Consider the following 18,688-nt stretch of genomic DNA (forward strand, 5'->3'; position numbering starts at 1 on the left):
TACTAGAATTCACCTAGTATTATTTAATAAGTTTCATCATATTCCACATGGGCGTTTCATTTCATGATACAATAAAAAAGTGAGATAACAACAAATGTGGAGTAGTAGCTAATTAAACCTAATATCATACGCCTTGTTCCCATGAATCCCAAAAATCCCAAAATGCTTCTCATACTCAGTCCCAGTCTTGGCATCCTCATCAAACAAATCAAACAAGAAAACCTCCACCCCAACACCCGGCCTCTTGGGCGTCCCAACATCCCCCAACGCCCTCCTCACCACATTCCCATTATAAGCAAACGCATTCTCCGCCGAGCCCCCGTCCCCTCCTCCCGTGGGCCACCCCGTCTCCGTCACCACCACCGGAATCCCCTCGAACCCCTCCCTCTCCATCGCGTGCACGAACGCATCCACCGCCGAATCAAACATGTTATCGTAGGCCAACCCCCCGTCCATCTCAACCTCCGCCGACCTAAAAGTGGCATACTCCAACGTCACCTGCTGGTGATCATTCTCAACGTAGGTGAAAAAGGGGTAAATGTTGACCATCAATGGCGAACCAGTATCGCGCAAGAAGTGAAGGAGAGGGATCAAAACCGGCTTCACATCATCGTGGAAAGCGCCGGTTGAAGGAGGGTAAGAAGTGGATAGAATCGTTGCTGCGTGGGACGATGAAACCCTAACGACGTCGTTTAGGCCCAGTATTTGAAGGGCTTGGTGGATGTTGAGGATTGCGGGGACGATGAAAGGGGTGTAGAATGGATCTTTTTGCAGGACCTCGTTTCCGACGGCTAAGTATCGGAGCTGAGAGGGTGCCACGTGTGAGAAGATGTTGGATTGGAGCCAGTCGAGAGAGGCGGCGACGGTGCCGTTGGCGAGGGTGGGGAGGATTTCGTTGGGGACGCCGATGGTGAGCTCGATTCCGGTGCCGGAGAAGGGGGCCAGGGCGGCGGGGTCAGGGTTGAAGAGGCGGATTCTTGATATGCCGTTGGAGGTGAGGAGGCCGATCACGGAGGCGGGCGCCGGGAGGTCGGCGGCAACCCTGCCGTAGCAGACTCCCACCGGTGCGGCCCCTGCAAATGAAAATTAATTAGGCCATGTGAAATTGACTTGTTGTGGAAAGTGGTGTTTGATGCAAACCTGAAAGCAGGGGAGAGAGGGAGAGGAGAGAGATTAGGAGGACGCTATGTGTGATTTTCATTTTCTTGACAGATCGATACAATTGTTGATGCCATCATTTTGATGGTTATATATGGAGTGTTTTTTGTGATGTTTTGGTTTGATTCTGGTCTAGTTTTGATGTTTCTCTGTGATCGTGTTTAAGATTGATGAACTTCATCATCTTGAGTTGGTACAACTTTGTTAATGTTTCTCAAAATACAGTTCAACAGACTTAGCCAAGTTTATTTTACGCCATTTGCAAATGATAAAAAATTGTCTCCTTTTACCATTTTTTTATGTCCATAAAAAATAGTCTCATTTCTTAAAAATGAAATGTTTCTCTCTTATACTTTGTCCATTTTTTTTTCTCTCTCATATTTTACCTAGTACTAGTACCTTTTTTTCATATCTTTATTACTTTACCTATTTTTTCTCCTCTCTTATTTTTTCCAAATTCTCATTAAAAATATCAAATTTTGAAATTTGGTTAAGTTATTTTTTGGATTTTGGTTCTGATTCGATTGGGTATATTAGTACTACTACTTGTATTGCCTGAAGAAGACAGTGTGACACTACTTTTGGTGTAGTATTTTTTTGCATCAAAATCTGTCTTATTATAGGATTTGGACAGAGAAAATTGGTAGGTGATCTCGAGGAGGTTGGGGTGCATCCGTGCATGGAAATGTGCAAGATGCAATAGGAACGCATTGTATTATGGCTGAGACCAAAACCAGTTGTTTCAGCCATAAAGCAGTAGCATTCCATCTTTTCAAACAGACGCTTACTTGTACCCTCTGCATATACTAATATTCTCTTCAGCTTTTTGCTTGTTTCATTACAAATAAACTTCACATCTTTATTTGGCCCTCTAAACCACTAATCCATGTCTCACGGACATAACTTCATTAATCATAGCAATTAAACTCACATCCAACTAAATTTAAGCTGTATAATAATTATGTCATTTAATATTATGCGAAGTCGAAGAATATACATAAAATTATAAGATTAAAATGTAGGCAACAAATGTTGGTGGAAGTGGAAGTCTAAGTAATGAGTAGTTTGATGGTGGAAACAATAATCGCCAAAAGCGTGGTATGTTTCCAGTGATAACTACATTTGTTTAGCACTTTTGAATCATTATTGGGCTCCGATCCGGCCAAAAATAATCATAATAATTTAAAGAAGTAAAAAAGTAAAAAATCAAGGCGTATAATAATTGAGCTTCATCATTATTAGAGTGGATAAAATGACTTACTCAGTTAATTAAACATGAAAAATCTCCCCATTATTGCGTTATTGAACAGAAGAATTAATCTTATAATTATAGCGATCACTATAATGATTGCGGATTTTTTATGGGTTGATGGATCTAAAGTGGGATCCGTAGTAAGAATTATTGATTGATATAAAAATATTTCTTTTCTCATCACCGAGGCATCTACAGTAGCATTAGAATATTTCTAGTAATAATTGCACGCCATCGAGCCCTACCCTAACAAAAGCAATAAAAACAAAGATAAAAAACAAATAAAGCATCGAATAGTTTATCGGGGCACTCGACATCATATTTGCACTGTCATGATTCTTAAAACTCTGTTTCATCATGTACTATTGTTTCAATAATTTTGCTTCCTTTTCTATATCAAGATATTAGATATACGCTAATAGGTTCTTTTCTAGATGAGGTGCAGTATTAGATTAGTATGACACTAGTAGTATCTTTGAGATCAAATGTTTAAGTTACATCTTACCAATACAGTATTATTTTTAGATTGAGTTTGTAATGTTTGTTATTACCTATACACAAATTTCCATCATTATTGAACAGAATTCTATCAAAACTTTGAATCATACTACAGGAAAGCCCAGCATGTTAATGAGATAATTGTCTTAGTACCACAAATATATTTCCACTTCAATAAATCTTATCTAATAATTACCTATAATAATAATGCTAGTAATAATTTTGTACCGATAAAAAAACACAAGCTAAAAACACAGATATATGAAAGATGCTTTAGCAATGGGAAAACTTGGTCTGTATACACATTGATGAAAGCAATAGCGATGTGTCAATTTCCAACAATTGTTCAAACCAACAAAAAAAGCAAAAGCTCTCACAAGATGTTCCTCCCATCTTTCATAGATTATTGTGATGTTTTAAAGGAGCCAAAATATTTCTTTCTCTCCTCACTAAGCTACAAAAACCAATCAAACTCACAAAAAAAAAGAAAAAAAGCGACAACGAGAATATATCTTTAGTTGTCACTCCCTTTATTAAAGAAAAGCCCTTCCTTTTGAATTCAAACTTCCCCTCTCATTACAATCTTGCATAAAACCACCTCCTCACTCAATCACATTCTTGTTTCGCTCCTCTCTCTCTCTCTTTCTCTCCAAAAACCATAATTCCTTGCTTCTATACATCAATATAGTCCAAATTAAAAAAAATGGCACAACCAATTGATGCATATCCAAATCCAGAGATGACTGATCAAGCAAGCCCTTCGCCGTCCAACGGCTCGTTCGGGCCAGTTTTCGCGGTGTTGGCTGTGATCGTGGTGATATCGGCGGTGGCGTGCGTGCTGGGGCGGCTGTGCAGCAAGCGGAGCCACCACACGAAGAAGAAGAAGGCGGAGCACGACCACCCGGCCAAGGCGAGCAAGGGGCTCCCTAAAGAATGGGAGTCTAAGCAGAAACCCTTGGATATCGAATTCGGGTTTGATAAGAAAATGCCGCCCAAGAATGGAGGAGGGAAGCCGAAGCAGCCGCATCAAAATGGAGGACATAATAAACCAGTAGATATCAGATTTTCAAACAATGTTTAAATTTTAATTGTGATTGCATGCGCATGGGCAGGGGAGGGAGGGGGTATACTTGGTGGTAGTACTACTATTATAGTAGTAGTAGACTAGTAGTAGAAGTGCTGGTATTATTTTGGATTTCAATTTGATGTCAAAATCTCATGGTTAAGTTCTGGCTTAATTAGTTTTCCAGTGTTTTTGTGCAAGTTGTGGAAGAATGGTCAAAGTGTAATGACTTTATATGAAGGGTTTCAAGGAATTACGGAGTAAGTACTTTGTAGTGTTTCTTTTCTTTTCTTTTTTTTGAAAAATCATCAAAATGTTACACAGGAATTACGATCACTTAATTATAAAATGGTTATTTTGGCCTCCTTTTTTTTTGTAAAACGGCGTAATTTTTTTGGTCTATGTTGGGGGATTTTCTTATTTTTTCTCTCTCTTTTTGTTTACATATATAATTGTTGGGATCCTATTTTGTTTCTTTTATCCAATCATAAAATCCACAAGCCAGTTGGCCACCAAGGTATAAAAATACAATTGGTCTAATCCAATGCGAGCAAGCAACGCTCCAAGTCTTCATATATAATGCAAAAGCAAAATCTTTTGACGATTAAGAACCTAACCTAAATATGCACAAACATTGATAAACTTCTTTAGTGTGATATTTGTTCAATATAATGAATTAAACTTTATGGGGCCATCATATATCTTTTCCAGTGTGTTCCACGCCAATTCTTATACAGTCAACCAAAAAAAAGGGAAGGAGTTTTGTGAGCGCCGCCGCCGCCGTGACTGCCGTTTAATTTCTTTCAACTCTTAATTAGGACTTTAACTAATAGTATAAATCTCTCTACTTGATACAGTATCTTTCTTCTAACCGAAAATGGATAAATAAAATCATTAGTTGATTTGCAAAATACATCAAAGCAATATTGAATTAATTATTAAACAATACGACCACCAATATATGCTTTCGGCAGTAATGGACACATAGACCCATTGTTGGTATTAGGCCTGTAAAATCGGGTACCCGATCCAAAATTTTTGGGTACCCGATACCCGATCCGAATTTGATTTCGGGTATCCGGATACCCGACTCGAGTATCCAGTTCCGAAAAATCGGATATCCAGCCCCGATTGTAATTTTGATTTTTTTAGAAAATTAAATACAAAATTTTAGAATTTATTTAAGACAGTATTATTTAGTTCTAATGATCAACACACCATTTTTCTTTAGGTCTGTCTGGATATTGGGTATTTAGTTCTAATGATCAACTCAGCCTTCTATATTATTCACTTTTTTTACTTTAATTATTTTCTCTTCACTCTAACTATTTATTATACGTTTCACTTGTAGTGGGACAGAGAGAGTAGTATTTAACATCTGAGATGAAGAAATGTACTATTGAGAAAGCGGTATAGTAGTATTAAATTTGAAATATGCATTGCTCCTTAATTTATCTTAAATTCATAATCTTTCTGTAATGAAGAATATAGTACTCTGTATAAGATAAAAATATTCATCGGGATTACAGTATTAGAAAGATCTCACTACAGAGTACAGCCTACTATCATATTGTTAAAAGTAGTAGCTCTGATTTACTGACGATCACAATTCACATATGATTCGAGTTACTTAACCCAGAAAAGTAAGAATAATAAAAAAAATGTCTTTATACAAATCAAACCAGATGTTCCCATATTTTATAAATTTAACACTAAATTTTCTACGAGTATAAAATGCACAAACAAAAAAATGTGAGCATTATAAGTTTAACAAATAGTAGTACTAAATAAGGCACATTAGGAAGCCCATCCATCATATTAAGGGAGTACAAAATATAAGGAACTTCAACACACAAGAGACTCATTATATCGCAAGAATAGAGATATCAAAGCGAAAACAAAAGTCAAGCTAACTAAAACACAAAAAAGGCAATTGTGTAGGAACTCCAGCCAAATAAAAGAGAACTACCGCAAGAACAAAGACATCAAACCAAAAACAAAAACAAAAATCAAGTTAACTGAAACACAAAAAGACAATCGTCGGCAACTCCAGCCAAACAAAAGAGAACCCAGAAACATATCAGTACTCTGATCTTAAAGCACATGTCCTCTTTGCATTCAATCCACTTCCTGCCATCATCTTATGTCACTGAATTTATCAATCATCTCAATTGGAGTAAGGGGAAAAAGAGTACACCATCCTACAATCCATGCTCCAAGATGGTACTTTTTTTTCATCTCCCAATTGGACTGTAGTACTTAAAACGTTCCTTTATTTTGAATGCTCCATATGTACCATGCTACCACATAAAACATTGAAATCCACACCATTTTATCAAATTTTACAAAAGGTGTTCCAAGCCTCGCCAAGAAACATACCTTTGGCTCCTTGTAAAGACAGAGGAAAATGTTCCACCGATCAACCATAGTTTGCTTGACAACCTGCAACAAAAATATATGTGATCGATAGTCTCTGCTCGTCTTTGCATAACAATTATTATCTTCGATTCCTGCAATTCCAAGCAAACCAAAGTAGAAATTGTGTTAGTTGTGGGACGAGGTTCTTTCATGCAAATTATATGCCCATGTCTATCAGATTAATTTTTCTTCTTCATATTATTTGCGACTAGCAAGACAAAGTTAAAATCTAAAGTAAATTTAATTTATCAGAATACCAAATGTTATGGATCAAAATACCATAAATTTAACACCATAATCAAATAACATCAATAAACCTCGTTTCTTGTTATGGATAGATGTAGAAAATTCCTGAAATAAAAGAAAAATCGGAAAAGAAAGGATGAGTGTGTGGATTTTGTATATATATATATATATCAGCTTGCTTCCTAAACCGCCTTATTAATAAACCTTCAAACTAACTTATAACGGCCCCTTTCCATTGAAATCTGATTTGTGTGAGATGGAGCGGGAACCGCAGATTTCTATGACGGTGGACGACTACGACGCCGCCACGGATTCCGACTGCCAATCGTCGTCCGCATCGGCCGTCTCAGTCCCCCAATTCGGAGATTTCGTGAGGAACGGGATGGTGAGGGTGGAAGTGGATGAGGCTAAGTAGGGCGAGGTTGAGAGGATGTTGAGGGATGGAATGGGTAGGGCTCTCGGCCAGGATGTTAATGTGGTTGCTCTACACAAGCCTTCTTACTCCACCCTCGCGGGGCACGCCAGGCTCGAAGCTTTCCGCCTCTACTATAATATTGTATATGCTTGGTACGGCGGGGCGCGGGATGAGATCTTGGGGATTGTTGAAAGAAAAGAGACGAAAACATATTGCTGGGTATATGGAATAGTAGCTTTTTTGAAAGAGATGTTATATTGATTTTCTCAATGCTTTACAAGCTTTACATCCATTCTATTTATACTAGTCTATGGAAAGATCTAGATCAACATAGTCTTAACCTAGCTAGCTATCATCCAAATACTACTACAAGACTGCTTCCTAAACCGCCTTATTAATAAACCTTCAAACTAACTTATAACGGCCCCTTTCCATTGAAATCTGATTTGTGTGAGATGGAGCGGGAACCGCAGATTTCTATGACGGTGGACGACTACGACGCCGCCACGGATTCCGACTGCCAATCGTCGTCCGCATCGGCCGTCTCAGTCCCCCAATTCGGAGATTTCGTGAGGAACGGGATGGTGAGGGTGGAAGTGGATGAGGCTAAGTAGGGCGAGGTTGAGAGGATGTTGAGGGATGGAATGGGTAGGGCTCTCGGCCAGGATGTTAATGTGGTTGCTCTACACAAGCCTTCTTACTCCACCCTCGCGGGGCACGCCAGGCTCGAAGCTTTCCGCCTCTACTATAATATTGTATATGCTTGGTACGGCGGGGCGCGGGATGAGATCTTGGGGATTGTTGAAAGAAAAGAGACGAAAACATATTGCTGGGTATATGGAATAGTAGCTTTTTTGAAAGAGATGTTATATTGATTTTCTCAATGCTTTACAAGCTTTACATCCATTCTATTTATACTAGTCTATGGAAAGATCTAGATCAACATAGTCTTAACCTAGCTAGCTATCATCCAAATACTACTACAAGACAAAGTGAAGTAACTGAAAGGTAAGGGAGCATCTGCTTTCATACGTGCTGTCGGCCAGCTGGGTTGTGGTCCTTTTCTTCACCCTTGACCAACTAAGACATCCTTCCAGCTCAATGTCGAGCTATGTATTGGAGCGGTCTTTATCGTGTTGCTACATAGTCCAGCACGACTTAGGTTGGCGACTTTATTCTCACGCAGCTCATGCTTTCGATTGCACTCTTCACTGAGCTCTTGAATTGCAACGCTAACACTTCCCCTCAATTCGAGCGAAGAGAGCGGACATACTCCAAGTCTGTTCCGGAGTCTTGCGAAGAATTGGTAGCTAAGTGGCTTGGTCATTACATCAGCAACTTGATCCAAGGTGGGCACATGTCTTAGGTCCACTTCCTTCTTTGCTACTTTGTCTCTAATGAAATGAACATCCAACTCAACATGTTTTGTCCTAGCATGTAGAATTGGATTGGATGCGAGAGCTATCGCACTCAAATTGTCAACCCAAATAGTTGGCGCATTCTTCCTTTCAATCTTCAGCTCATCCATAAGAGAGCTTACCCACGCAACCTCACAAGCAGCTTCAGATAGACTGCGATACTCTGCTTCTGTGCTAGATCGTGATACCACATATTGCTTCTTGGATTTCCAAGATATCAAATTTACCCCCAAGTAACAGCAATATCCACTCACAGATTTGCGATCGTCAAGATCTGCTGCCCAATCTGAATCCGCAAATGCAGTGATGGTAGTGCTCGATGCTCGAATGTGCAGACCATAGTCCAAGGTTCCAGCGAGGTATCTCAATATTCGCTTCACCGCTCTCCAATGAGTCTGCAGTGGACAAGACATAAACTGACTCACTTTGTTTACACTGAAACTGATCTCAGGTCTAGTGATGGTGGCATATTGAAGAGCTCCCACCGTGCTCCTGAACAGCTTCCCATTGAGCATGGGATCACCATCTGTCTTACTGAGTTGTGAGTTAGAGAGCATAGGTGTGGCAGCTCCTTTTGCTTCCTGCATCTTCAGTTTACCCAACAAATCTTTGATATAAGAAGCTTGATTCAGATGAAGACCTTCCTGTGTCTTGGAGACTTCAACACCCAAGAAATGTTTCACTTCCCCAAGGTCTTTGATTGAGAAATGCTTATTTATCTGATTAATAATTTGTTGGATGGCTACTGAGCATGAACCAGTAATAAGAATATCATCAACATATATTAGGAGATAAATTACCACAGAACCTGAGATCTTGTAGAAAAGAGAAGCATCGGCCTTTGATTGAGTGAATCCCAGTGAAAGGAGCACAGTGTGTACAGTAAAAAACCATGCTCGAGAGGCTTGTTTCAGGCCATAAATTGCCTTATTAAGCTTACAAACCAAATGAGGGTGGCCTTGTTCAAAGCCAGGAGGCTGCTTCATATAGATATCTTCTTTCAAATCACCATGCAAAAAGGCGTTATTCACATCAAGGTGAGTAACTTTCCAGCTGGAGGAGGCTGCAAGGGAAAGAATAATTCTAATGGTTGTGGGTTTGACAACCGGGCTGAAAGTATCTGTGAAATCAAACCCAAGTTGTTGAGAGAAGCCTTGAGCAACAAGCCTAGCCTTGTGTCTTGCTATAGAGCCATCAGCATGCTTTTTGATCTTAAAGATCCATGTACAACCAATTAGGTTTTTACCCGGTGGGAGAACAGTGAGTGTCCACGTTTTGTTTCTAAGGAGAGCAAGAAATTCAGCTAGCATAGCTTCTTTCCATACGGGGATGAGGAGAGCAGTAAGTATAGACTTTGGAAGAGAGGACAGTGAGATAGATGAATTGTACACTTTGGGTTTGAAAATGCCCCTTTTTGCACGAGTGACCATAGGATGTTGATTGACCACAGATGGAGCTTCATCAGCAGCAGGAGGAGAATCAGAAATAACTGGAGCTGTATCAACAACATGAGATGCATTAGAATTTGGAGCAGCATCAGAGGAAGCTACATCAGATGCTAAGGAGTCAGGAGTGGGAATATGTTGTGGGGAATTCACATGAGAAGAGATGGGAATATGAGATGGGGTATTAAGCGGCAATTGCGGAGTGGTTTCTATATGTGATGGTATGGGAGGAACAGTAGGTGAATGGGGGAGGACAACTTGTGAGATATCTGGCATGAAGTGGGGCACAGAGATTGTTTGTGAGCTCTTCACAGTAGTGGAGGAATAAGGAAAAATTGACTCGTCAAATATTATATCTCGAGTGACAACAACTTTTCCAGAAGGGAGGAGGGCTTTGAACCCTTTGTGTGAGGGACTGTAGCCGATGAAGGTAGCTGCTTCTGATCTATTTTGCAACTTGTGTTTGTTGTAGGGCCGCAAAAGAGGATAACACAAACACCCAAAGACTTTCAATGAAGTATAGTCGGGTTTAGATTTGAAAAGCATCTCAAAAGGAGAATGGAAGAAGATGGTTTTAGTAGGAGTTCTGTTGATGATATAAGATGATGTAGTGAAGGCATCATCCCAAAATCTAGAAGGCAGACCCGCTTGAGACATCAACGCTAAGCCCATCTCAACCACATGTCTATGTTTCCTCTCTGCAACCCCATTTTGTTGGGGGGTATATGGACAAGAAACTCTGTGAGTAATACCACACTGCTGCAAAAAAGATGTTAAACCTTGATATTCTCCCCCCCCAATCGGATTGCAATATTTTGATTTTGCAAGATAAGAGGTTTTCAACCATAGCCTTGAAAGACTTGAAAACTGACAGAACTTCCCCTTTAAATTTCAACAAGTACAGCCATGTGAATCTGCTAAAATGGTCAATAAATGTCACATAATATGAATACCCATTTCTAGAAACAAGGGAGAAGGTCCCCAAAGATCACTATGAATTAAAGAGAGAGGCATAGAGTGTTGAGTAATGGATGGAGTATAAGGGAGTCTATGTGCTTTTGCAATGCAACAAGGGTGACAAAGAAGACTTGATTTCATTGAGTTAAAAGGAATTTTACAACTTTGTAGAGCTTTCTCAACTACATCAAAGGCACAATGGCCAAGTCTCTTGTGCCATAGGTCTATGCTAGAAACAGAAACTGAACTAAAAGATGAAGGACCTAAACTAGAAACAGAAGCTAAAGGGCCTATAGAAAGTGAGCAGGCAGTGGGCTGCCCATTGCTCTTGATTGAATTTGTAAAGCTGGAAGGCTTGGTAGATGGTTTAGGCAGAAGGAAACGGTAGAGCCCCTGCTCAAGAGTACCTCTGAGAATGACCCCCTTGGTTTCCTGGTCCTTCACAAGACAAAAAGTAGGATAAAACTCAAAATAAGCATTATTATCCTTGGAAAATTTGGACACACTGAGTAGGTTTCTTGTGATTTCAGGAACATAAAGCAGATTATCAAGATGTAAAATCCTAGAGTTAGAATCAGAAAAGGAAGATGTGACATTTAAATGACCAATTCTAGCAATTTCAACACCAATACCATTTCCAAGTTGAAGTTTTGTACCTCCAAGATATTCAGTGCTGGAGTTCAGATTTGATAGATCGTTGGAGATATGATGAGTCGCTCCTGAATCTGGATACCAAGAGGCATTTGAGTTAACATCAAAACCACATTCTGATACAGAATGTGAATACAGTGAAGGGGAAGACTGAAAGCTTTGTGGCCCCTGAGCTGGCTCCTGAGCACGTGCCACATTTGCAGTAGGATTCAAAGGATGAAAGGGACTTTGTTGATGAAGATGTGACTGCTGATTTTGTCTGGATATAGGTCCTCCACCATTGGACGGCTCATACCTATACCAACACCTTTCAGCCGAGTGTCCAGGCTTTTGACAAAGCTGACAGATGAGGCGGTTGTTTGAGATCCTGCCTCCTCTACCTCTAAAGGCATATCCTCCTCTATTTCCTTGTGTTCTTCCAGAGTTGTGAAAGTTCCCCCTCTGTTGATATCCTCCTTCTTTCTTTGGCTCAAATGAGTTAGCAACATTAGCAGTAGGTTGCGAGCCTTCAAGATTTATAGAGGAATTCTTATCTGCTTCAATTCTTGACTCAAAACTCAGTAGCAAAGCACTTACATCCTGTACGGTGGAGCTTTCAGCTTTGGAAGTGACTGTTACCACCACAGAGTCATATTCTCTTCCAAGGCCACCGAGAATGTATAGTATTTGATCTTCCTCTTCGATTCTGCAGCCAGTGGCTCCAAGCAGGTTACAACAAGTTTTCATCTTGCTCAAGTAATCCTTCATCGGCAGCGACTCCTTCTTCATGGTTTGGAGTTGTAGTTTGTGCTGCATTATCTTCGCTTTGGACTGACTTGCAAAGGTGGTTTCAAGAGCATTCCATATATCCTTTGTAGATCTGAGTCCCACTACAAGGATCATGGCACTTTCGGTCAAGGAAGCTTGGATCCAAGCAGATAATCGTTGGTCCTGTCGATGCCAAGCGAGAAACTCCGGATTTGCTCGCATCTGGCCAGCTTGACCAGCCTCGATCATTTTTGGTGGATGGTCACCAATGAGGAAAGATTCCAGACCGTATCCTTCTATGGTTGCCAAGATTTGCTGTCTCCATATCAGATAGTTGTTGTCTCCAAGTTTGACAGAGATCGGATGGTTATTTGGTAGAGTGGGAATAAGAGATGAGAGAGTATTTGAGGCACTGGAACCATCACCCTCTGCCATTTATCAAAGATAGAAGAAAGAGAGGTTAGAGGAGGTATAGAGACAGGTCAAAGACCTGCTCTGATACCATGAAAGAAAAGAGACGAAAACATATTGCTGGGTATATGGAATAGTATCTTTCTTGAAAGAGATGTTATATTGATTTTCTCAATGCTTTACAAGCTTTACATCCATTCTATTTATACTAGTCTATGGAAAGATCTAGATCAACATAGTCTTAACCTAGCTAGCTATCATCCAAATACTACTACAAGACAAAGTGAAGTAACTGAAAGGTAAGGGAGCATCTGCTTTCATACGTGCTGTCGGCCAGCTGGGTTGTGGTCCTTTTCTTCACCCTTGACCAACTAAGACATCCTTCCAGCTCAATGTCGAGCTATGTATTGGAGCGGTCTTTATCGTGTTGCTACATAGTCCAGCACGACTTAGGTTGGCGACTTTATTCTCACGCAGCTCATGCTTTCGATTGCACTCTTCACTGAGCTCTTGAATTGCAACGCTAACAATTGTCACTCATGGATTTGGGATGTGCGGCGATTTTGAAGACCGAGTTTCCAACGGCATTGGGGTTTATTTATCTCCGGCGAATTTTCCGATTGATTGGTGACTCACTCACATTATCTTATTTCCTCTTTTATTTCACATTAACAATTTCAATTTCAAAATTGGTGATGTTTGGCGGGCGAGGGAAGATGAATATGGAGTGAAGCACCTGCTGCTCTGCCGCGTGATATTGGGGAACACGGAGAAGATCGCGGCAATTCCAGCCAAGCTCCACACATTTCGACACAATCTCATCCCACCTTTGCAATACACGATTTGGGGTGCTTATATGAATTCACACGTTCTCCCAGACTTCATCTTCAGCTTCACTGCCCCTTCTTTAACAGGCAACTATTATCATTACGATTACTTTCTCTTACTTTCTCTGTAATTGGATTAGCATAACCACTTTCTGCAACACGTAAATTCCGCTATTCACCGCGCGTAGAGTTTGATGTTGCTTTCCCGGTTCCTCAATCCTTCTCGTTTAGGAAATGTTACACCAATTTTCAGGTATGCAATCTCTGTTCTTGAATCGTTGGTTGATAATACGAGTATTTATATTTCATATTTCAATTTTTCATTTCACAGGAGAGAAAGATTAGTAAGTCTCATTTGATGGCAAGATTTAGGACTTTGGCTGGGTACCAGGTGCTACTTTCATTGCGAAGAATGTGCATATTTCGTCCTAGTTAAATAAAGCTTTTTCTACACTTTATAAAGACAAGGGGGAGGTGTAGTTCAATTGCTCTCTTTAAAGTTATTAACAGCGAACCAACATGTGTACATGTGTACATTTCTCTTTATTTTTTATAAAATATCTGAAATTGTAGATATTTAGAAATTTTATATACGTATATCTATGTTCTAGATTAAATAATTGAGAGGCCTATCCAATCATTCAAACATGTTCTTGATATTTTTTTCATTACAACATTATTTAGTTTAAATATGTCATAAATTTACAACAAATGTATATATCTCCCCGTACCGGTGAACAGTCAGATTATAGTAATATATGCCGCTCAAAATTAAAAGTTCAAATTCTTCATTTCAATTCATCCACAATTAAGAGTTCAATTTATTTTTACTATAAATGATAAATAGGTTCTCATTTAGCTAATTCATTTCATATTTTTACTCAAATTTTATTAGTATAAAAATAGATTATACGTTCCACTATTTTTTTACTTTTTTAATATTTTTTAAAACCTGTGATGAGCTTAATCACTAAGAGAGTAATAGAATACTGATTTCATATAATATATTTATTCGATTATTGAACAAGAATCCCCAAAAAATGAATATGGCCTATATTTGTCGAATAGGTTCATTTCAAAATTGAGTTACTATTTTGGTCATTAGTGAGACATCATAATCCCAAAATAGAAATGGTTGGCCTATATTTGATTATTGAGTACATTTGATTTATAATTTGAGATATATTTTCAAGATTTGTGTATTTACAATACAAAATTTAAAATTGTAAAAATATGATTAAAAGCTCATGTGGTATTTAACAACAAATGAGCTTTTGGCAGTTGGAAAATTTATGCAATCTACTTTCAATAAATGTATGTATATAAAATAAAAATATTCATCGGGATTGCAGCAGCAGCGACATCAATAATTATCCACCGAAATCCAAGTTATGAATCCAAAATTAGGGACCAAGTTTTCAAATTATTTATTTAATAATAAAAAGAGCAGTTTAGTTTAGATGTTCACGCATGACGCATGTATCGAAATTCCTCTGAAATTAAAAAAATAAATCGGAAAAGAGAGGTGGATCATTACGTATGTATATGAGCTTCCTAAACCGCCTTATTTATGAATCTTCAAAGTTCAAACAATCTTATAATTCTGCCTTGTCCCCTAAGTTTCCCTCTCTTTTTATGCACAAAAACTTGCATAATTCAAATCTGATTGCTCATTGTGTGAGATGGAGCGGGAACCGCAGATTTCTATGACGGTGGAAGATTACGACGCCGCCATGGATTCCGACTGCGAATCGTCGGTTGTCCCCCAATTCGGAGATTTCGCGAGGGTGGAAGTGGATCAACCCAAGTACGGCGTGGTTGAGAAGATGTTTAGGGCTGGACTGGGGGTTCTCGGCGAGGGAGTTAATGTGGTTGCTCTACACATGAATTCTTCGTCCAGCATCGCCAGGCATGCCAGGCTTGAAGCTTTCCGCCTCTACGCTCGCGCGGTGGCGGTGAAGCGCGGCGGCGATGCCAATATTAGGTATGCTTGGTACGGCGGTGCAAGGGATGAGATCTTGGGGATTGTCACTCATGGATTTGGGAGGTGTAGCGATTTTGAAGACCGCGTTTCCAACGGCATTGGGATTTATTTGTCCCCTGCGAATTTTCCGATTGATTGGTGACTAAACATCATCTTATTTCCCCTTTTATTTCACATTAACGATTTCAATTTCAATTAGATAAAAAAAAATGGTGATGTTTGGCAGCGCAATGAGGGCGAAGGAAGATGAATTTGGAGTGAAGCACCTGTTGCTCTGTCGCGTGATATTGGGGAACACAGAGAAGATCGCGACTGGATCGCGGCAATTCCAGCCAAGCTCCGCCGATTTCGACTCCGGAGTCGACAATCCATTCTCACCTTTACAATACACAATTTGGAGTGCTTACATGAATTCTCACATTTTCCCACTCTTCATCATCAGCTTCACTGCCCCTTCTTTATCAGGTTATTATTACTACTATTTGTTTCTTGCTTGCATTATATTTATTATTAACTGCTTGGCTTTCTGCAGTTTCTGGAACAAGTAAATTCCCCAATTCACCACGCGTGGAGTTTTCAGTGCTCATGAACGTGCTTTCCCGGTTCCTCAGTCCTTCACAGATGACTTTGATTCTGAAATGTTACAACGATTTTCAGGTATGCATTCTCTGTTTTTGATATGAACTGTGTGGTTTTTTAATTTTTGAATTTATTAACAGGAGAAGAAGATTGGTAGGCCTCATCTGATCACACGATGGAGGAGTTTGGTTGGGGACAAGTTGTTACTCTTAGCGATAAGAATGTGCGGATTTCGTCCGACTTAAAAACAGGTTTCTCTACGCTTTCTTTATTTTAGATTTGTGTTTTAAACTCTTGAAATTTGGGCTAACCTTGGGATTTCTTTAAAATGATTTTTATTTGATTGTTGCAGATATTTGTTAGTTGTGTAATTACTGTTTCAAAGTTTGGATAGAGAAGGGGGCGGTGCAGTTTTGGGCATTTTGTAAATCACTTTTCGCAAGAAAATGTGTATATCCAAGATTCTACAAGTTTTTTTGGGCCTGATCAGTCTTGTTCTTGTTTCTGAATTTGTATATCTAGATTGTAGACAATGTTTAGGAGTTAGGACTCATTTTTTTCTTCTATTTCCTCTGTTATTCGGGAACCACAATAGCAAAATATATGGTTTTTTTTCCTTCATTTTCCTTTATTATCAGCGAACCAACATGTTTTTACTAATAACACAACTTTTAGTCTTTTACAAGATTTTAAGCTTTTTTTTTTAATGAGAAAAATGTAACGCTGAGGATTGAATCATTTGCTTTGCTGTTATAATATATTTTGATATATATAGTTTTAATTTACATATGATATTTGAGCTGTAAGTGATTGACTATTTTAGGCACAGTTTGAGGGAAATGATAATATATAGTTAAATATCTGAAATTGTTCATATATAATTACACTTTCTCAAAATTTTATAAGTAATTTATATACGTTTATCTTTATGTTGATTAATGAATGGCATACTGATTTCGAATAATATAATTATTCGATTACTGGACAAGAAGCCAGAAAAAAAAATGAAAAAGGCCTATATTTGTCGAATGGAATATTCAAAATTGTGTTAATATTTTGATCATCTGAATCCCAATTCAGAAAATTAATAAGTGGTTGGGTTGCCTATGCTTATTTTCTCTTCTAAAAAAGCCCATCAACAATCAACCTTATTTTATTCCAACAGACTCAATAAATAAGTATAGGAAGTCATTTATCCCTGTAAATTTATGCAAAAAGTGAAAGTGTAGAAGTTGATACTTTCCACAACTTTGTCGCAGCAGAATAATATTATTAGTGGTGACTTTTTGGTTTTTTCATTAAAGAAGTCGTGTATATTAACATGTAGCTATAATTCAACATCAGCTTCGACTAAGTATTAAGCAATTACGTGTGGATAATTAGTGGATTAGTGATAAGACTAAGTCTGTCATTTATCTTGCTAAGCAAGAAGATTATGACCTCGAAGGCATCAAAACGCGTATATAAAATAGTTAAACACCTAAAGAAAAACAAAATTATGAGTATAGTTTTAGATATATGAAATGTGTTTCAAGACATGGGTGGGATGTATACTAATTAATTAACTTAATTAAGGGAAAACCTAAACCACTAAAGTCTTCGCAATAAAAGATCCAAACATGCCAAAGTGTATAAAAGTAGGCAGAATAGCAATATAACTACAATAGGCAAAAGAGAAGGTTCATTGAATTAATTTCCCAAAATACAAAAGAGAGAAATAAATTCGTTGAACACATATGTTGTTTAATAGGGTCCATATAAGTATATACCACGTGACTATCATTTTGGAGCAATACCAAAAGTAATCGAAGCATTGATCACTTGAATTTGGGGCAAGAAACTCACTCGAGAAATTATTATTTGGGAAAATGGCCTGGAGTACATAATGTTAAGTTAGATATCCTAATTTTAAGGAAAGGCATATTGTCAAAAAGGGATATTGATTTGTAATATCATAATTTTTTTTGACAATTTATCTTTTCTACAAACTTTGAACGTGTCATATAATATCATGAATTTGAATAATTATTTAATTTTTATCACCAGCGACAAAATCTAACTATATTGAAATCAGATGGATAACTATATCTGGTTATCATAGACTATGTAATCAGTGGCGGATCCAGGATTCGGAAACGGATAGGGCGGAATATATAGTACGAGCTTGGTTTAAAGCGGAAATGACTATTTTTATCGATTTTCAGGGGGACATCGGGGCAAACAAAGGGAGCGGTCCCCCGCAATTTGTAATCACATCACTATCATTATTAATTGTGATGTAATAACAAGTTACATGCACTCGTATTTTGTCGCTGGTGAAAAAATTAAACAATTACTCAAATTCGTGATATTATATGTCAAGCTTAAAGTTCGTAAAAATAAATAAATTTTTGAGAAATTTCATGGTATAAAGCTCTAATATCCAAAAATTTATGATATTTGATCAAATTTTGTTCTACTAGCAATTTAAAAAATCAACAAAAAAAATCATAAATTTTGATTTTGAAACAATAATTTCATTATGAATTTATGATGAAAGTGTATATATATGACAAGTCGAAAAAACGTATGTGAAAAACATTGCCCATGTATTAAATGTTATTGCCTCTACAAAGAGAA

General features: G+C 38.3%; 3 protein-coding genes and 1 long non-coding RNA gene across 6 annotated transcripts; 2 read left to right on the forward strand and 2 right to left on the reverse strand.

Annotated features, from left to right (window-relative positions):
* On the reverse strand, window positions 1-1,368 carry LOC125204843 (glucan endo-1,3-beta-glucosidase-like). Its single transcript, XM_048103587.1, has 2 exons — window positions 1,141-1,368; window positions 1-1,073 (listed from the first exon to the last, which is right to left on the reverse strand). The coding sequence occupies exons 1-2, from the start codon at window positions 1,199-1,201 to the stop codon at window positions 109-111; spliced, it is 1,026 nt and encodes a 341-aa protein (XP_047959544.1). The 5' UTR covers window positions 1,202-1,368; the 3' UTR covers window positions 1-108.
* A 2,097-nt stretch (window positions 1,369-3,465) lies between these two features.
* On the forward strand, window positions 3,466-4,235 carry LOC125207836. The gene has a single exon (XM_048107334.1). The coding sequence runs from the start codon at window positions 3,612-3,614 to the stop codon at window positions 3,987-3,989; it is 378 nt and encodes a 125-aa protein (XP_047963291.1). The 5' UTR covers window positions 3,466-3,611; the 3' UTR covers window positions 3,990-4,235.
* A 1,664-nt stretch (window positions 4,236-5,899) lies between these two features.
* LOC125208520 lies at window positions 5,900-7,295 on the reverse strand. 3 transcript variants are annotated; one of them, XR_007174126.1, is made up of 3 exons: window positions 6,840-7,295; window positions 6,707-6,740; window positions 5,900-6,481 (listed from the first exon to the last, which is right to left on the reverse strand). It is a non-coding gene; the product is annotated as an uncharacterized LOC125208520 (long non-coding RNA). The 3 variants fall into 3 exon arrangements; XR_007174128.1 differs by lacking the exon at window positions 6,707-6,740; XR_007174127.1 differs by having other exon boundaries at window positions 6,707-7,295.
* A 7,805-nt stretch (window positions 7,296-15,100) lies between these two features.
* On the forward strand, window positions 15,101-16,690 carry LOC125207974 (probable inactive poly [ADP-ribose] polymerase SRO2). The gene is made up of 5 exons (XM_048107504.1): window positions 15,101-15,628; window positions 15,717-15,955; window positions 16,023-16,147; window positions 16,210-16,320; window positions 16,422-16,690. The coding sequence occupies exons 1-4, from the start codon at window positions 15,189-15,191 to the stop codon at window positions 16,312-16,314; spliced, it is 909 nt and encodes a 302-aa protein (XP_047963461.1). The 5' UTR covers window positions 15,101-15,188; the 3' UTR covers window positions 16,315-16,320; window positions 16,422-16,690.
* The last annotated feature ends 1,998 nt before the right edge of the window (window positions 16,691-18,688 follow it).

Source organism: Salvia hispanica, chromosome 2, assembly GCF_023119035.1.
Source record: "Salvia hispanica cultivar TCC Black 2014 chromosome 2, UniMelb_Shisp_WGS_1.0, whole genome shotgun sequence".
Lineage (NCBI taxonomy): Eukaryota > Viridiplantae > Streptophyta > Magnoliopsida > Lamiales > Lamiaceae > Salvia > Salvia hispanica.